General features: G+C 49.0%; 1 protein-coding gene across 1 annotated transcript in view; it reads left to right on the forward strand.

Moving 5' to 3' along the window:
- musk (muscle, skeletal, receptor tyrosine kinase) overlaps positions 1–12,013 on the forward strand; it is a 137,388-nt gene that overhangs the window by 32,170 nt on the left and 93,205 nt on the right. The window contains exons 6-7 of the mRNA XM_080189607.1: positions 3,871–3,995; positions 7,288–7,447. Of these exons, the coding sequence (XP_080045733.1) occupies positions 3,871–3,995; positions 7,288–7,447 (285 nt within the window). The remainder of the gene's footprint in view (positions 1–3,870; positions 3,996–7,287; positions 7,448–12,013) is intronic.

The raw sequence follows: 12,013 nt of genomic DNA on the forward strand, positions 1-12,013 counted from the left end.
CATTGATTAGTGTTAATGGTTTAAGAAACAGTGCAAGAACCCTTGGACCTTCAATGTTTGCATAACAAGGAGGTTCTTTATGCAAAGATTCACAAAAGGTGTCACGTTTGCCCTAGGTTAGGATCGTTTTCACTGGAGTTCAGACAAATGACGGAGGATCTCATAGAAACTCATAAAATTCTAGCAGGATTAGACAGGGTAGACGCAAGAAGGATTTCTGCGGTGTTGGGAGTATCCAGGACCAGGGGTCACAGTCTGAGGATTCAGGGTAGGCCATTTAGGATGGAGGTGAGGAGACATTTCTTCACCCAGAGAGTGGTGAGCCTGTGGAATTCTTACCACAGGAAGTGGTTGATGCCAAAACATTGCATTGTATTCAAGAGGCGACTGGATATAGCACTTGGGGCGAATGGGATCAAAAGTTAAGGGGAGATGTTGGCCTCTTTTAAGGGAAAGGTTAAGGGGAGAAAGCAGGGTTAAGCTGTAGAGTTAGATGATCAGCCATGATTGTAATGAATGGCAAAGCAGGCTTGAAGGGCTGAATAGCCTCCTCCTGTTCCTATCTTCTATATTTCGATGTTAAACAGATGCTAAAGATTTAAAACCGTTGGCGAAACATCTGTGGAGAAGATGCAGAAGTCCCTTTCTACTCGTGAGTTCTCAGCATCAGGAATGCTGGATCTGCAAAGGTGGAGCTAATATTCCAGAGCCAATTTTAGAAGGGAATTTGATTTGATTTACAATTGTCACATGTATTAGCACACAGTGAAAAGTATTGTTTCTTGTGTGCTATACAGAAAAGCATACCATTCATAGAGAGGTGAATGAGAGAGTGCAGACTGTCGTGCAGCTGTATAGGGCATTGGTGAGGCTGCAGCTGGAGTACTGTGTGCAGTTTTGGGCGCCGCACCTGCGCAAAGATATTTTGGCCTTGGAGGGAGTGCAGAGGAGGTTTACTAGGCTGATACCGGAGTTGAGGGGGTTGAGCTATGAGGAGAGGTTGAATAAACTAGGCTTGTACTCGTTAGAGTTTAGAAGAATGAGGGGAGATCTCATTGAGACGTATAAGATGATGAATGGGATGGATAGGATAGAGGTGGAGAGACTCTTCCCGCTCAGAAAGGACAGTAGGACTAGGGGGCACAGCCTCAAGATAAAAGGGGGGCGCGGTTTAGAACGGAGTTGAGGAGGAACTTCTTCACTCAAAGGGTGGTGAATCTCTGGAATTCTCTGCCCGTTGAAGTGGTGGAGGCTGCCTCGCTAAATATTTTTAAGAAGCGGGTTGATGGGTTTTTGATAAGAGAGGGGATTAAGGGTTATGGGGAGAGGGCGGGAAAGTGGAACTGAGCCACGACAGATCAGCCATGATCTTATTGAATGGCGGGGGAGGCTCGAAGGGCTAGATGGCCTACTCCTGCTCCTATTTCTTATGTTCTTATGTGTTACAGTCATAGCGAGGGTGTAGAGAAAGATCAACTTAATGCGAGGTAGATCCATTCAAAAGTCTGACAGCAGCAGGGAAGAAGCTGTTCTCGAGTCAGTTGGTACGTGACCTCAGACTTCTGTAACTTTTTCCTGACGGAAGAAGATGGAAGAGAGAATGTCTGGGGTGCGTGGGGTCCTTAATTATTCTGGCTGCTTTGCCAAGGCAGCAGGAGGTGTAGACAGAGTCAATGGATGGGAGGCTGGTTTGCGTGATGGATTGGGCTACATTCTTTTGTAGTTCCTTGTGGTTTTGGGCATAGCAGGAGCCGTACCAAGCTGTGACACAATCAGAAAGAATGCTTTATATGGTGATCTGTAAAAGTCGGAGAGAGTCGTAGCTGACATGCCAAATTTCCTTAGTCTTTTGGAAGGGTAGAGGCGTTGGTGGGGCTTTCTTAACTATAGTGTCGGCACAGGGAGGAGCAGGACAGGTCGTTGGTGATCTGGACACCTAAAAACTTGAAGCTCTCGACCCTTTCTACTTCGCCCCCATTGATGTAGACAGAGGTACATTCTCCTCTAGGCTTCCTGAAGTCGATGACAATCTCTTTCGTTTTGTTGACATTGAGGGAGAGATTATTGTTGCTGCACCAGTTCACCAGATTCTCTGTCTCATTCCTGAAACCTGTCTGTTTGATATCCGACCCACTACCGCAGTGTTATCAGCAAACTTGAAAATCGAATTGGAGGGGAGTTTGGCCTCACGGTCATAGGGGTATAAGGAGTATAGTTTACAGGAGAATTACAGGATAATGAAAAAGGCAGGAGTGTGGAACTCAGCACGGCCGCTATCTCACTGCCACTCGATTCCCATTATCAATGGATTGGGAAATAGTGAGAGTGCTTCAAACCTTTTGTTATTAACCTTCAAAGGTTTCGTTATTAATTTTCATTATTAGTTCTTAACCGCGACGACTCTTTAAGGGAGATGGTATTGTGTTCATTCATAGGTCAGGCCTTACGAGAAAGTCCACTTTTGATTGTCATTCTGAAAATGCCAGTTGAGGGCAAATATGTATGTGGAGCTAAATGAACAAAGATCTGTTTTTAGAAGGGAGTGGCACAGCTTTTAGCACACACAGGGTTAACCTCGGTCAGCTACAGGTTAAAAAATAGTTTTAAAATAAGTTCAGAACTCTGGGAGTAAGGGATGCAAAGTGTGAACTGGTTGAGTGCTGCTCGAACAACCTTCAGAAAGCTCGACACCATCCAGCAGAAAGCAACCTGCTTGATTGGCATCCCAATGACCATCTTCTACATCCATTCCCTCTGCTAATGCTACGCAGTGGCTGCCATCTGTGCCCTCAACATAATGTACTGCAGTGACTCACCGAGGCTCTGGAGCGGCACAGTGGCACAGCGGCTAGCAACGCTGCCTCCCAGCGCCAGGAACCGGGTTCAAATCCCGGCTTGGGTCATGTGGAGTTTGCACATTCTCCCCGTGTCTGCATGGGTTTCCTCCAGGTGCTACAGTTTCCTCCCACAGTCCAAAGATGTGCAGGTTAGGCGGATTGGCCATGTTAAATTGCCTATTAATGTCAGGGGACTAGCTCGGGTGAATGCCTGGGGTTACGGATGTAGGGCCTGGGTGGAATTGTGGTTGGTGCAGATGGGCCAAATGGCCTCCTTCTGCACTGTAGGATTCTACGGTTCTTTGACAGGACTTACCAAACATGTGATCTTTACCAGCCAGAAGATCAAAAGCAGCAGACGCATGGGAACACCCCCAAGTGCAAGCTCTCCTCCAAGCCACTCACCATCCTGACTTGGAAATATAATCGCTGTTTCTTCACTGTCACTGTATCAAACTCCTGGGACCCCCTCCCTACACCTCATGGACTGCAGCAGCTCAAATTCTGCCCACACAGTTAACATTTCAAATCGAACTTGTCATTTATTCCGGAATATTCTGAAGAAAAGTCATATTGAACATAAAACGCTAACTCTGCTTCTCTCTCCACAGATGCTGCCAGACCTGCTGAGTATTTCCAGCTCTGATTTATGTATACATTTTTTTAAAAAGGCACCTTATCGGATCATTGCTGCTTGTGGGATCTTGCTATGCACAAATTAGCTGCTGTGTTTCCTATATTAGTAAAGCAGCTACCCTCCAGGAGTTGGAGAATCAGCCATGATCGTAATGAATGGTGGAGCAGGCTCGAAGGGCCAAATGGCCTCCTCCTGCTCCTGTCTTCTATGTTTCGTGTGTAGGGCATCCTGAGGTCAGGAAAGGCACTATATAAATGCAAATTCTTCCTTTCCTAAAGATACAGAATGTAATAAAATTAAGCGCTCTGCAGAATAATGAGGCGGCGAAAGTTGTTGTCTGCGTGACAGATTTTTAACACTGATGGCATTCTCTGTTTCCCTTTTGTTTCTTCCCAGTCCCGGCCAGGATTGTGAAGGCTCCGACATCGCAGAATGTCAGCTTTGGGTCCGAGGTGATCCTACAGTGCAAGGCAACAGGCTTTCCCATTCCCACAATCAAGTGGCTAGAGAACGGAAAAGCTGTGAGTGTGCGTTTCTACATATAAAGCTGGTCTCCATCACCGTGACCACGAAACCATTGTCAATAAAACCCATCTGGTTCACTAATGTCCCATTTGGGAAGGAAATCTGCCGTCCTTACCATGTCTGGCCTAGAATCATAGAAACCCTACAGTGCAGAAAGAGGCCCTTCGGCCCATCGAGTCTGCACCGAACACTATCCCACCCCCACATCCCTACATATTATACCCACTAATCCCTCTAATCTACACATCCCTGGACTCTAAGGGGCAATTTCTTAGCATGGCCAATCAACCTAACCCGCACATCTTTGGGCTGAGGGAGGAAACCAGAGTACCCGTAGGAAACCCACGCAGACACGAGGAGAATGTGCAAACTCCACACAGACAGTGACCTGAGCCGGGAATCGAACCCAGGACCCTGGAGCTGTGAAGCAGCAGTGCTAACCACTGTGCTACTGTGCTGCCCATACCTGCCTACATGTGACTCCAGATCCACAGCAGTGTGGCTGAGTCTCAACTGCGCTCGAGGGCGATTAAGGATGGGGAACAACTGCCAGCGATGTCCACGTCCCACGAACAAATTAAAAAATGCCAGCGATTTGTAAATTTCATGAACCCATTCAGGAAGCAAGTTCATACAGCAAGCAGAAAATGAGAATGAAATGATACCATTCCCAGTGCCATGGGTGTCATGGTTGGGTTAGTGTTATGCGTTGCCATCAAGGTGTCTGCAGTGGGAAATAATGTAGAGAGGTGGGTACAGATGTTATAGCAGCTTTCAAAAAGGAATTGTGGGGGCTCAGAGACAGTTAGCCCGTTGGGGGGGGGGGGGGTGGCGTCATCACTCATGTTGGGGGTGTCCACATCATTCAGGTCTGTCAGTCTGTTGTTCAGGTCGGGGAGAATGTTGTACGTGTCGGAGGGGCATGTCAGGGGTAGGGTTAGGAATGGGAAACAGGTGCATGTTGTGCTGTGAGGAAGATCAGGGTGGAAGGGTGCTTAGCTGAGGGGGTGCGAGGGTGCCCCCGGCGGGTTGGGGTGCGAGGGTGCCTCCGGCCGGTTGGGGTGCGAGGGTGTTCCTCAAGGGTTTAGGCGTGGGTAGCGTCCTATGCCAGGCTCAGCCTGGGTCTCTAACATAGTTTTTCTGAAGTTTTATTTTCTTCTGACTCTTTCAGAGTAACTGTCAGAGTAAAACTGGTGGGAGCATCCAGAGAGAGCAACTTAAATCACTTTCCCAATGAGGCATGATTGTCCTGGGAAGTTAGCATTTCCAGACAATGCTCAGAGAAGCCCTTACCTAGGAATCTCTCAGAGAGATTCTCCAGCCCATGCTTGGTGTATTCCCCAAATGCGCTAGTGGAAAACCTGGATATTATGGCCCTTGATGCCCAGTGACTATTCACCTTTGCCAACAACCCCTCCCACTGTGAAGTTTTTGGGACAGAAACAGTTCTATATTTAGCTGAAGACATTTAGAATTAGAACTGCCCAAACCATTAAACATGGATCCATTTTTCTCTCTTCCTGGTAGACTCCCTCTGCTGGTACATGTGTGTATGAAAGCTTCAAATGGACATGATGAATTTTGCAATTTTCAAAACACTACACCTAATGAACCCTTCCCATCCATCACCTCTTTCCCTTTGAACAATCCGTTATCCTCCTCAACGCCTTGTTTCACTGTTGTTCAATCGCTGCCGTCCATCTGCATGGTGGCACAGTGGTTAGCATCACTGCCTTACAGCGCCAGGGATTTTGGGCGGCACGGTAGCACAGTGGTTAGCACTGCTGCTTCACAGCTCCAGGCACCTGGGTTCGATTCCCAGTTTGGGTCACTGTCTGTGTGGAGTTTGCACATTCTCCTCGTGTCTGCATGGGTTTCCTCTGGGTGCTCCGGTTTCCTCCCACAGTCCAAATATGTGCGAGTTAGGTTGATTGGCTGTGCTAAAATTGCCCCTTAATGTTCTGAGATGCGTATGTTAGAGCGATTAGCAGATAAATATGTAGGGGTATGGGATTAGGGCCTGGATGGGAATGTGGTCGGTGCAGACTCAATGGGCCAAATGGCCTCTTTCTACGCTGTGGGTTTTTTAATGTTAAATTCCTAGCACGGGTCGCTATCTGTGTGGTGTCAGTACATCTCCCCGTGTCTGCGTGGGTTTCCTCCGGGTGCTCCGGTTTCCTCCCACAGTTGGAAAGACGTGCTGGTCAGGGTGCATTGGCCGTGCTAAGTTCTCCCTCAGTGTACCCGAACAGGCACCGGAGCGTGGCAACGAGGGGATTTTCACAGTAACTTCATTTCGGTGTTAATGTAAGCCAACTTGTGACACTAACAAATAAACATTAAATTTACCTCAGAGTCCCATGCACTTTTCCCCCAAGAGGGTGTATTCAGAGGCAGAAAGAGAATTCCTCCCCTTCCTCCCTCTAAGTGGTTTTGTGAGCACTCTCAGAAGTCAGCCCGTTTTGTTTTGAGGGATGAAAATAACAGAACCCAGGAGGAAGAGAAATACCTTCCTGTCCAGCTAGCTGCTTCTCAATTTGCCACCTGGTGCGGAGAGGGGTGTATCGGGACGCCGGCCTCCTCGTGAACCTGCTCCTGGGCCTGGTGAGACGCGCCATCAATAGGTCCAGGCAGCAGGCGATCGGTTGTGGGGGGAGGGCCGTCCGTCCCGACTGCCTGCCCCTCTACTGCGGCTACGTTCGCAGCCAGGTGTCCCTGGAGAGGGAGCACGCGGTGTCCGTGGGTGCAGTCGACGCCTTCCGTGCCCGCTGGGCACCGCAGGGGCTGGTGTGTGTTATAGACCCTTATGGTCACATTTTGATCTAACGTTTTAAGTTTCCTTGGGACTTTGGTTTCTGTTTGGGCCGTCCTGCCTTCCTTTTTGTGGGGGGGGCGGGGGGGGAGCTGCCCCTCTTAATTTGTCCCTCAGTTAATTTGAGTTTGTTTTACTTGTTGGGTGGTTAAAAGGACTGCTTCTCGATTTGCCCTGTCTGGTGCTGTTAGTAATTAGGATCTCCCAGGTGTATGTGATTAAAGTTGATCTCAGCAGCTCCCTGGTTAAATCATCTGTAAAACCCTACATCGCAAACCCGTCTGAACTCGCGTGGCCCCCTCGTTAGAAAATAAAATCCTGTTACCACGAGTTTGGTGATGTTTTTCACCCAATCCTTGTTTTCCGGGGAATGGCTCCATCAGCAAACTCGTGCGCACCCAGCTTCCGATCCTGGTGTTTTTGTGTTGGGCAAACTGGGTTGTGTGAACCTGGTTTCTGATCTGTGATTTCCGCAGGTTCCCAGGGTCCTGGTGGAGAATCGCATAAAGGGAGAGTTAGTGGAATCCAGGCTGCGTGTGTACGTTACTCGGCCATCACTCTTCACCTGTCTGACCACAAACAAACACAACGAGAGGAGCACCACGGCTAAAGCCACCGCTACACTCAGCATCGTGGGTAAGTCAGGAATCGCCTCCTTCCTGTCTTATTTTAACTCTTTTCTGGATACAGTTTATTTATTAGTCTGACACTAACACCGCAATGAAGTTACTGTGAAAATCCCCCATTTGAGACATTCTGGCACCCATTCGGGTCAATGCGCCTAACCCGCGCGTCTTTCAGAATGTGGGAGGAAACCCACGCAGACACGGGGAGAATGTGCAGACTCCACACAGACAGTGACCCGAGGTGGGAATCGAACCTGGGTCCCTGGCGCAGTGCTAACCACCGTGCCACCCTGGGTGTATTACATGGATGAGCAATACCTACAGGTTGGAATAGAATCCCTACATTGCAGAAGGAGGCCATTCAGCCCATCAAATCTGTACCAACCACAATCCCACCCAGGCTCTATCCCCATAACTCCATGCATTTTAGCCTAGCTCGTCCCCCTGACAATAAGGAGGAATTTAGCACGGCCAAAGCAGCTAACCAGCATGTCTTTCAGACTGTGGGAGGAAACCAGAGCACTCAGGAAACCCACGCAGACACGGGGAGAACGTGCAGACTCTGCACAGACAGTTACCCAAGCCGGGAATCGAATCCAGGCCCCTGGTGCTGTGAGGCAGCAGTGCTGACCACTGCATCACCATGTCACCGAGTTTCCCCAGGTTAGTAGCCTAACCTTACCACCCAAGGGGTCAGATTCTGTTCCATGTGAGGGCGTCAGAAACTGGCCTGAAGTGAAGGGGAGGGGGGTGGGTGGGGGCGTGGTGGTGTCACTGGGCCTGAGCCCGGGGGTGGGGGGGTGGGGGGGGGGGGTGGGGGTCAGACACTGGGCCTGAGCCGGGGTGGGGGGGGGGGGGTCAGACACTGGGCCTGAGCCGGGGTGGGGGGAGGGGGTCAGACACTGGGCCTGAGCCGGGGTGGGGGGGGGGTCAGACACTGGGCCTGAGCCAGGGGGGGGTCAGACACTGGGCCTGAGCCCGGGGGGGGGGGGGTCAGACACTGGGCCTGAGCCCCGGGGTGGGGGGGGGGGGGTCAGACACTGGGCCTGAGCCGGGGTGGGGGGGGGGTCAGACACTGGGCCTGAGCTGGGGTGGGGGGGGTCAGACACTGGGCCTGAGCCCGGGGTGGGGGAGTCAGACACTGGGCCTGAGCCGGGGTGGGGGGGGTCAGACAGTGGGCCTGAGCCCGGGGGGTCAGACACTGGGCCTGAGCTGGGGGGGGGGTCAGACACTGGGCCTGAGCCCGGGGGGGGGTGGGGGGGGGGTGGTCAGACACTGGGCCTGAGCCCGGGGGGGGGGGGGGTTGGGGTGGGGGGGGGGAGGTCAGGATGTTTGGGGTTTAATTGCTGTTCCGAAAAAGCGGCTGGGAAGTTTTTAAAAATTCCCTGAAAAAATTTCCTGCCCCCAGCAGCCTTACTCTGATTGGTTAACACAGTCAAGATTCACTCGGAAAATAATCCTGTTTGTTGTAAGCAATGTGGGGAGGCGGGGGGTGGGCGGGAGTGGGGTGGGGTGGGGGGGGGTCATTGTTTATCTCCTCGGTGGAGGGGTGGAATGGAGTTTAACAGCTGCTAAGGATTATCTGCGAATGGAGCGTGTGAGCGGTTTTTCCATTGTGTTGGCAGATTCATTAAAAACTTACCTCATAGTTGGCACTAATTCATTCTAATGGCTATTAATTTATCACCTTCCCTCAGAGACAGACCTACACAGTCTCCGGGATTCAGACGTTAACCACCCTGGGCTGTCTGAGTGAGCGTGGGAGTCGTACCCAAATTATAAACCTGTGTTATAAAGTATTGGGCACAGGAACAGGCTAGTGCTTAAATTCCACACGAACCTTTATCCACACCGCTCCACCTCACTCTACCAGCCTGACCTTCATATGTTTAGTAAGAAGTCTCACAACACCAGGTTAAAGTCCAACAGGTTTATTTGATATGTTTGGCCGGCTCTCCCTTTAATGCACCTATACCGCGGACCTCAACACCTCCCTGAGGTAATTAGTTCCACATTCTCGCCACTCTCGGGGTAAAGACGTTTCCACTGAATTTATTAGAGACTATTTTATATTTACGGTCCTGAATTTGGCTCTTCCAGACGTGGAAACACCTTCTCTATGTCTACACTATTAACCCCATTAGTCTTAAATTCTCAAGGCAATTTTCAGGCCTTAAAACCTCTAAGCTCTGACTGAATTACCCTCGCTAAACCTCCCCACCTCTTTAAATCTCTCTCTCCTTTTAACATGCTCCTTAAAATCGACCTCGTGAATAAGCTTTAGGTCACCGTCCCTGTTATCTCCTAATATGCCTCCCTGAGAGGATTGGTTGTTATCTTTCCCCCTGCAAAGTGATGTGGTCATTTTGTTTATAAGCTAATTTAGCACCAACACTGACCATAGAACAAAGAACATTACAGCGCAGTACAGGCCCTTCAGCCCTCGATGTTGTGCCGACCAGTGGAACCAATCTAATGACCCTCTAACCTAAACTATTCCAGCGTAATCCATACCAGGAGACTTCCTCCTAGGCTCATATTTGGTAGTCAGAATTTCGGTCTGCCTGTCCATTGGATCTGATTTTATCTTCTAATTCCTTTCAGATGAAAGATTTCCCTCAGGAGGGAGAATGTGTAGAGTCTGCACAGACAGTGACCCAAGTACCAGTTGTTGTTGATATGGTCCATGTTGTTAAATATAAGGAAGTTATTACATGACAAAAAAAACATTAACATGGGAAATGGGCTGCACAGTGGTTAGCACTGCTGCTGCACAGCGCTAGGGACCTAGGTTCGATTCCCGGCTTGGGTCACTGTCTGTGCAGATCTCCCTGTTCTCCCTGTGTCTCCATGGGTTTCTTCTGGGTGATCCAGTTTCCTCCCACAATCCAAAACATGTGCTGGTTAGGGTGCATTGGCTGTGCTAAATTCTCCCTCAGTGTACCCTAACAGGTGCCGGAGTGTGGCGACCAAGGGATTTTCACAGTAACTTCATTGCAGTGTTGATGTAAGCCTACTTGTGACACTAATAAATAACTAAATGTGGGAAACACTGGGGTAGATAGAGAGATGGGCAATAAATTGGATAAAGCCAGTGACACCCAAACCCCAAGAAAGGATTTTTAAAAAATGGACGATGCTGGTTTAGAAGTTTCAGGGTAAGTAGAGACAGGCAGTAAATGCGGCCTTCCCAAAGGGTTGTCACATCCTGAGGGAAATCTTTCATCTGAAAGGAATTAGAAGATAAAATCAGATCCAATGGACAGGCAAACCAAAATTCTGACTACCAAATATGAGCCTAGGAGGAAGTCTCCTGGTCATTGTTGGTGCAAAATTAGCTTATTGAGCAGTTTGGAAAACTGGAAGGAGACCTCACTGAGTGTCCACCCAATCTGCACAGCATGCAAACATCCAGCAAGGCTGAGGGGGAAGCCTCCATTTTAGCGGTAAGTTTTGTCATGTAATGGCTTCCTTACAACTAACAACATGCACCATCTCAACAATAATTTGTACTTCGCTCAGTAAAATGGCCAAATCACTTCACGGTGAGAAAATAACAACCGACCTTGACAATGAGCCATGTGAGGAGATATTAGGGACTGGTGAGGTCAATTTTAAAGAGCATCTTAAAAGAAGAAAGAGAATTAAAGAGGTGGAGAGGTTTATCGAGGGTAATTCAGTCCGAGCTTAGAGATTTACAGCGTGGAAACAGGCCCTTCGGCCCAACTTGTCCATGCTGCCCAGTTTTTACCACAAAGCTAGTCCCAGTTGCCTGCATTTGGCCCGTATCCCTCTATACCCATCTTACCCATGTAACTGTCTAAATGCTTTTTAAAGACACAATTGTATCCATCTCTATTACTGCCTCTGGCAGCTTGTTCCAAATACTCATCAACCTCAATGTGAAAAAATTGCCCTTTTGGACCTTTTTGTATCTCTCCCCTCTCACCTTAAATCTATGCCCTCTAGTTTTAGACTCCCCTATCTCTGGGAAAAGATATTGACTACCTAGCTGATCTATGCCCCTCGTTATTTTATAGACCTCCATAAGATCACCTTTCAGCCCCCTACACTCCAGAGAAAGAAGTCCCAGTCTATCCAGCCTCTCCTTATCAGGATATTGAAGATATGGCCTCTGATAGTGGAGCAGTTGAAATAGAAACATGGGAACTAGGAGCTAAAGTAGGCAAAATCAGCCTTCGAGTTCACTCCGTCATTAATCAGATCATGGCTGATCTCTTTTTTAAACTTGAAAGAGTGTGGAAAAGATTTACTAGGATGCTACCGGGACTTGATGGTTTGAGTTATAAGGAGAGGCTGGATAGACTGGGACTTTTTTCCCTGAAGCGTAGGAGGCTTAGGGATGATCTTATCATTTCTCCAAGGTAGGGAAGCCTAAAACTAGAGGGCATAGGTTTAAGGTGAGAGGGGAGAGAAATAGAAAGGTCCAGAGGGGCAATTTCTTCACACAACATTTAGGCAGTTACGTTGGTAAGTTGGGTATAAAGGGATGTGGGCCAAATGCGGGCAATTGGGAGTAGCTTAGTGGTAAAACACTGGGCGGCGTGGACAAGTT

Source organism: Carcharhinus amblyrhynchos, chromosome 5, assembly GCF_965287045.1.
Source record: "Carcharhinus amblyrhynchos chromosome 5, sCarAmb.v2.hapA, whole genome shotgun sequence".
Taxonomy (NCBI): domain Eukaryota; kingdom Metazoa; phylum Chordata; class Chondrichthyes; order Carcharhiniformes; family Carcharhinidae; genus Carcharhinus; species Carcharhinus amblyrhynchos.